This window comes from Morone saxatilis, unplaced genomic scaffold (assembly GCF_004916995.1).
Source record: "Morone saxatilis isolate NCDOM2014 unplaced genomic scaffold, NCSU_SB_2.0 Contig2, whole genome shotgun sequence".
Taxonomy (NCBI): Eukaryota; Metazoa; Chordata; class Actinopteri; family Moronidae; genus Morone; species Morone saxatilis.
The window spans coordinates 6,781,771-6,789,286 of NW_023339762.1; the positions used below are offsets into that span (position 1 = coordinate 6,781,771).

The window sequence follows — 7,516 nt, forward strand, 5'->3', positions numbered from 1 at the left end:
TGTTTTCTATTGTATATTTATAATTGGGCTTTAATTAAGCAAAAGTATGTTTTATCCGATTACTCGATTAGAATATTCGATAGAATACTTGATTACCAAAATATTCGATAGCTGCAGCCCTACTCTTTTTTAAATAAATGTTTAATCATTTTTCACTACAAACATCTGGCCGGCCAAATTAAACCTTATGGCGGCCCAACTTTGGCTCCACTTTGGATGGCCTTGGTGTAGCGAGAGCCAAAGCCCCACCCAGCCAGTGTAATTTTCCCACAAGGTCTTTTTTCCTCAGTCCGTAAAAAGGATGAAACCAGATACTAGGATCTTGTGTCCATATTCCAATGGATTATTTTGTTTTCATTGAACAACTATAGCTCCCTTGAGTCTTAGTCATAGGTGTCAAAACTTGTGAAGGCTATAGTATAGTACATATACAAAATAATTGGTTGTAATGACTCAGATTTAGCTCAGAATATGGACAGAAAAGCCCAGTATTACGTTTCAGTTTTTAGATGTATGAAGAAATCCTCAATGGGAAACAGAAACTAGCCCAGAGGTGGGGCATTCTTTGGCTCTTTATTGAGAGCATCAGCCATTTTGTGTAATGGGCCTGCTTCTTAACAATTTGATTTACCAGTCAGAGCACATTTATAGACTGGGTTGCCTCCAATGTGTTGATGTGTCATCAAATAAAGATGAATCCTGGACCAGAATAGAAATCAAGTGTTGGAGTTCTAGATTATTTCTAATCACATTTTAGTGAAGTTCCAGAACAGAGGTGGCAGCCAGCTGAGGCAGAACAACAAAACAAAGTCTCTCTCTTTCTCTCCCCAGTATGTGGACCTTAACTCGTCCCGTAACCTCCTCATCCTCGGCTTCTCTACCTTCAGCGGTCTTGTTTTACCTACCTGGTTTCACTCCAATCCTGGCATCATTGACACAGGTGATTTTCCGACAGACATACACTCACTTATGCTGCACACACACACACAAACAAATTGTCTTGTCACTGGCTCAGTCCTTTAGAGATAGAGACATCCATGACAAACTCTTTTGCTGCTTCTTCATAAAGTAATTTGGACAGAAAAGATGAAGAAACAGGGCAGTTTGAAAAGGCTGACAATGCAAAGTGAGCTGTGGCACCTGATGGACTAGACTCTCAAACATCCTTGCTTGTTCTCACAGGGTTGTCTTTATTTCTTTTGTTACAAAATGTCCACAGACCTGGTCAGGAGGCAAACAAATATGGGTAAACCAAGTAAGTGGTACGTGTCAAAACACCTGCACCTAATATGTATAACTTCAGACGCCACCCAAACATGTGTTAACTTGTATACAGCACTGGTTTAGTTCCGAGCAGCAATGTGCTTCAATTTTTTAGAATGACATTTGCTCCCAAGATCAATATCATCCCAACTACTGAACCTTGACTACTTTGTCAGTTTCACTTTAGAATCCTTCAACACCACAGATTTGATCTGGCGACTCTCCAACAAATACCATATTCACCCATACCTTTTTCTCACTGTGTTGGTGACAATGCTTTTTTCTTTTTGAAGCAACTCAAAAATGCATTTTGGGTAAGTTTGTTCTCAAAAAAAAAAAAAGAGACAGAAATTGACACAAGCTGTAAATCCTTATCAGAGGAGCAACACGGCCCAGTGAGTGGGAGGCTGTGTGCTCCCACTGCTCCACTTACAGATTACCCTGGAAAAGATGGCATCGATTCTGCCAGCCTAAGCTTGTAAGGCCAAGGTGTTCCCAAATCCCACTGGCCCAGATGGCAAAAACTTGGCAACCTTTTGTCTTTAGCCTAGATTTGAAAGTGGCAATGAGAGCCTTTTTAATTGTCTTAAATGCTCCTGAACTTTGAATTATTTTTTTTGTTTGTCTGTTCCCCAAATAGGCAGTTTAAGGATAGAAATGTCAGTCAGTTTATATGTCAGTTGGTCAGGCAGTCGGATCCCACCACATTGGTCTAGTTGGGTGTAAGAAGCTGTTCAGCCTGTAGGGGGGGTATTGTTTTGCCACCGATTACAGATATTACTGATTGACTTCCATGAATACTTTAATCAGGTATTTTACAAATAATTAGTGATTTTTGAGTGCATTATGATCATAAAATCTGACTACTATGCTACTGCCTGAAAAGATGTAATGTGGAAAAAGATTCAAGGGGAAGAAATTAGGCTACTTGGGTGAAAGAGGACATAACTCTCACACATCACCACCAGGTTTAATCTGGATTAGACTGGATTTAGTGGTGCTACTAAATTAGTTGTGTCTTCCAGTGTACACAAATGGCAGTGGTTGTGGGTGCAAAGCCAGTGAGTTCATTAGTGTCAGCAGTGATTGGTTAGGTAGGGTTAGGTAGGGTTAGGTAGGAAGAGAAAACCAGTAGAAAACTGGAAAAGGAAACTTGAGAAAAAACATAAAAAAAGATAAAAATCTAGACAAAAAAGTAAAATATTCTCAACTTCACATTACATAAACACACATGCACTCATACACGTACAAGCATACCCACAACAGGTAGAACCCAATTACACTAATCCAGTCATGAAACATTAATCCAACAGATGCAATTAGACCATGTGGAGCTTTTATAAACACAAGTCTGATCAATCAGAGATCTTAGAACCAATCAGAGATCAATTGAAAGCTGTCAGCTGATGATTCCCTGCTTTTGATGACCCATTGATTGGCTGCATAGTGGGTTTGTAGCCACCTCCAATGAAGTGCCATCAAAAGAGCAATCCACAAGATTAAACAGCTCTTCTCTGCAGACATAAGACCTTGATCCCATGAGTCATGTGATGCAAGTGTCTATCAGGAAAGTGCTAATCCAGAGTTATACACTGGGCATGAGGGCTTGTCTGGTTTTCTCAGGTCTAGGCTGCTTACCTCCCAATCCTCTTGACAAGGCGCCATGTCACCGGCTGTAATCTGCCTGGCTCAGATAAAGCACTCTTGCCCAGTTTTTCCTCACTCAGATGATAGCACCACACAAGAGGAGGCCTGTCAATGCTCTTTGTAAACAAACTGCTGCTCACCCAGACGTCTTTAGATGTAGGCTGTGGGACTTAAAATCCAGCTCAGCGGGTGCCTTGAACTTTTGACTGCTGCCTTTCTGAGCAGGAAGTGTGTGTATGTGCCTGCCTGTGTGTCTGTGTTTGGATGTGTTCTTTGAATAAGAATGTGTTCAGAGCCAAACTACGTCAGGGTTGTTTGCAATTCTTGATTCAATTCAATACAACTTCATTAGGCAGTTTATTGCCTGAGGGGCATTATGAAAGTAGGGAATTGGACATGCAGGCATCCACATTTTCAATGGCGCTCTGTATTCACCCATGTGCTGGTGGTAGCACATGCTACAAGAAAGGCCAACTCTGACTCAGGATATTGGAGTGCCACGGTGGTCTAGTGATTACAGAGGCTGCCCCTCAGCCACCAAAGCCAGTTTCAAAAGTCCAAATATCTGGACATTTGTGGACCTGCAGACTTAACAACACTCTCCTGAGTTCTGCTGGATTAATCTCCATTATCGTGACTCCTTAACTCTGCCACTCTTTAAGGGAAGGTTAGTGCAATGGCTACAAAGCTTTAGTATATAAGGCTCCTTACATAACCCTGGTGTAACCCGCCCATGTAAATAGTTTTAATTTAACTTGGCCAGATCTGAGATATCTGCCCCCCCCCGCACAATAGAGGTTGTTTGTGGTGCCTACAAAATAGAAATATGACATTCAGCTCCAATGGAAATCTGTGGATTATCCAGAGTAAGTGAATAAGTGTAAGGAAAAATATAAGGGTTTTACTCCTCAGGAATGAAAGAAATATTGTACATATGGGGTTTTGCAGAAATGTCATTCTCCCACTCCAACACAGAGACAGATATCTCAAAATCGTCCTGGCTAGATATCACTCAGGCTAAGAGAGAAAATATGTCTTTCTGTGAATTGGGTGAACTGATCCTTTAACTTCCTACACAGGAATGCTGGATAAACTTTGATCACTGAAGTTATCCAGAACATCTTGCGCCTGCCAATATACATTTAATGATGACAATGTTGTTTTTGGACATGCGGAGGGAATTAAAATTCAAGGTATACAGCTCAGAGGGTTTAACACACACAGATATGGGTTGTCGGGCCAAGAAAGCCTTTCTGGCCAGGTATGACATCCATTCAACAGATGTATCGGAGATGGACCGTGTGTTGATTGGCTGTTATCCTGTCCTGCAGAATTTACGGTCAGGCTCCAGTTGCTGTTGGGTTTGGTTTGAGGCAGCTTGTATTTCTTTTAGTTTTATTAGGCTGAACTTAAAGCATACCTCTGACCTCTGTGTGGAGAGGGCAAGAGCAAAGACAATCTCCCTCCAAGATTTACTGTATAGTTCACAAGCTACTGAAGGGTAACAAATGACAAATATGTATTGCCTTCTGTGTTTGAAGGAATAACAGAGTTGGACCAAGTGATTGTAGTGCTCTTCACCACACACATGTTCATCGGAGGATTCTTTGGGTTTATCCTGGACAACACAATTCCAGGTATGACAGAATACTTGTGTTAATAAAAATAAATTACCAAACAAGCCATAACATCACCATCAGCAAACATTTTCTTTTCTTTTTCAGGCACCGACAAAGAGCGCGGCATCAAGAACTGGCAAGACAAAGCACAAGAGCAAAGCAAAAACATGTGTGACCAGTCGTGCTATGATATTCCTTTCTGCAATGGTATTTTGAAGAGGTATAGATGTTTCAAGTACTTGCCCTTCCTCCCTACTTACAAGACCACCCAACAGGGGACATCCATGTAATGTAATAAAGTGTTAACTTACAGGGTAGCATTGATGCTGTCCATTAGCCATGTAAAGGTAAACTGTTAGTTGAGCATTAAAAAAGAAAAATGCAAAAATTGGCTTCTATGCTCACCTATGCTAACCCTGTGAGCACAAAATGGACGGGACATTATGTTGTCTAATTGCTCTTATATTAATTTTGTTGATATAAAATCTCACTGTTACACACTTCTACAGTTTCCTCCCACAGTCCAACAACTTGTTGATCTCTAAAAATCTTTAAAGTGTAAAACCTTATGTCTTAAAAACTAAAATAACTAGTTATTGCTAGCCTTTTTAGGTTGTATACACTGGCATCTTTATGCAGCCTTGTGTGCATCTGAAACTGCCATGCAGACTGTATGTACTGTGGGACCAGCCTGGCCCTCTTTACTATGTGTAACGTACAACTCTGAGGGAACAAGAAATATAATAATGCAAAGTGAATGAGGTCTTGTTAAATAAATATTATATAATCTAAACTATATAACCTGATATCTTCTTTTGATTGATTGAGAATTTTTTTTGAACATGTAAAAGCAACAAAACACTAAAAATTAAGATAAAATAAAAGTAAAATGAAGAAAATATCAAATGAGAGGAAAAGAAAAGGAAAAAAGAAAAGAAAAGAAAACGAGAACAGGTCAAACCTTGTACATCAGACAGCTGCATTGTTAATTCTCATAACAAATTAAATTGAATCATACATTCTTTGGCTCCAAGTTTGATTATTTTGTCTTTATATACAGTAAAACACTTTTTTATTGAATTTATAAAAACAAAGCTGAGCTGCCCTGTTTCCTACTGTTGGACTTTAAAGAAATAAACCCCTTCCACACCATTTCCAGGTTAATAAAACATTTGTAGTGCCTGAACAAGCAAAGAGCAGACCATGAGACACTTTAATCTTCATCAGTCATTACATTACTTTAAATTTATTTAGCTTATGCTTTTATTCAAATGAACTTACAATAATTGCATTCAACCATGAGGTTATAACCCAAAAAAGAATTTCATCAAATATGCGGAACTGCTACAAGTTAGACTCAAAAAGAACTAGAGAAAGAGTTGTTTTGTTGTTGTTTTTCATGGGCCAAGGTGCAGTTTGAACAGTTGAGCTTTCAGTCTGTGAAAGAAGATGTGAGGATGTCAATGGGGAGCTTGTTCCACCACTGTGGAGCCAGGACAATTAAAAGTCCTGATTTTGTTGAGCACTTGCTGAAACATTTTGTCTGTTTTAAAAATAAAATATAAACACATCTCTTGGATGTGTAAAGCTTGGACAAAATTTGAGTGACTTTCATGTAGAATTACATGAATATATGCTCAATAAACGGAATGTTTTCAGTCGGGTCATTACTACCTCAAGATCAAGAACAGTAACAAAAAACAGATAATTGGATAATGGAAGGCTTTCCTTTAAAAAAAAAAGTCATGTGATGTCTTTAAAAGAGCTATTTTCAATAATGTTATTAAGGCTTTATACATTTCATTTTGTGTTTTGTCACTGTATAGAAGTTCGTTTTTAAATGTGATGCTTTTACATTTAAGAATGTAAATGTAATTATACTAATTTTTGTACTATAATTGTATTAATTAATATATTAATATTTATTTACATTAATTCATATTTTTTGTATGAATCTGTCCTAAACTGTGACAAGTTGTTGAATAAATTCTGATCTTAATAAAGACTTTTATCATCATCTTATTTCAACTTGAGATATTGGGGTTTACAATTACATTTACATGAGGATGAAAACTTCCAGTACAGAAGAAGTAGGGAAATCAGCTATAGGGCAAAGAATGGTCAGTTACTTTAATCTTAATATGAACATGTAATATGAACAAAGAGCTCTTTAGGTGTGAAACTGAGGGGATTTCTTCCATTGTGAACATAAAGCAAAACTCAAATACTGCATACAGTATTCTCCATTGGCAGCGTAAACAAGTTGTGAACACAACATTGACATATTATCACCTTTTATGTCAATATAGTGAATTTATTAGCAAACAGCTTTTTTTTACTTTTTTACACCTTCAGTGGTGACAGAGCAAAAATGTCATTTAGAGTCATGTTTCTGGCCACATGATGAATGTAAGTCAAAACTCACTCACTTTTAGGTCAGTTTTTGTTCTCTACCAACTCCTGAGGAGCTTCTAAATATTTGGCTTTTTAGCTGCTAAATGCTCATGCTAACTGTGTGTTTGCCTTTTGGTGTGGAGCAGGTAGTGTATACAGTGGGTTTTTAGAGCGTTTTTGCTGAAAACAACTGTCTGCTACAGCTGAAAACGAAGATATGAGAGTGGTGAGAGTAAACCAAAATGGTAAAGTTGCAGCTAAATAATGAACTGTAACTCTATAAATCCCTGTGAACTCCGCCCCAAACTCCAAATCAGGTCATAATTGTCTGTATGTTAATCACTACAAACAATGCCTCTTCATTGCACATCATCATTTGGTATGTTGATTTAACGTTATGCAGAATAATATGTGCTCCATTAATGGGGATGAAATGATTTAACTATGCAACTAGTTAATTAATTAATTAATTCTAGACTTTCCAATTGTTATCGGACCAAATGGATGGAAGTCTGATGGTGAAATTAATCATTTTGTTGGATTGTGACGCTCAGAAAAATGTATCCAAGAAGAAGAGTATTTTTTGGGCCAAT

The 7,516-nt window shown here is 38.1% G+C and overlaps 1 protein-coding gene across 1 annotated transcript in view; it reads left to right on the top strand.

Annotated features, from left to right (window-relative positions):
- The window catches only part of si:dkey-106n21.1 (solute carrier family 23 member 2), a gene marked incomplete at its 3' end in the record, with an annotated part of 44,820 nt that extends 39,395 nt beyond the window's left edge, over positions 1-5,425 (top strand). Inside the window, 3 exon segments of the mRNA XM_035664396.1 lie at positions 832-940; positions 4,452-4,547; positions 4,635-5,425. Coding sequence (XP_035520289.1) covers positions 832-940; positions 4,452-4,547; positions 4,635-4,819 — 390 coding nt within the window.
- Between the last annotated feature and the right edge of the window lie 2,091 nt (positions 5,426-7,516).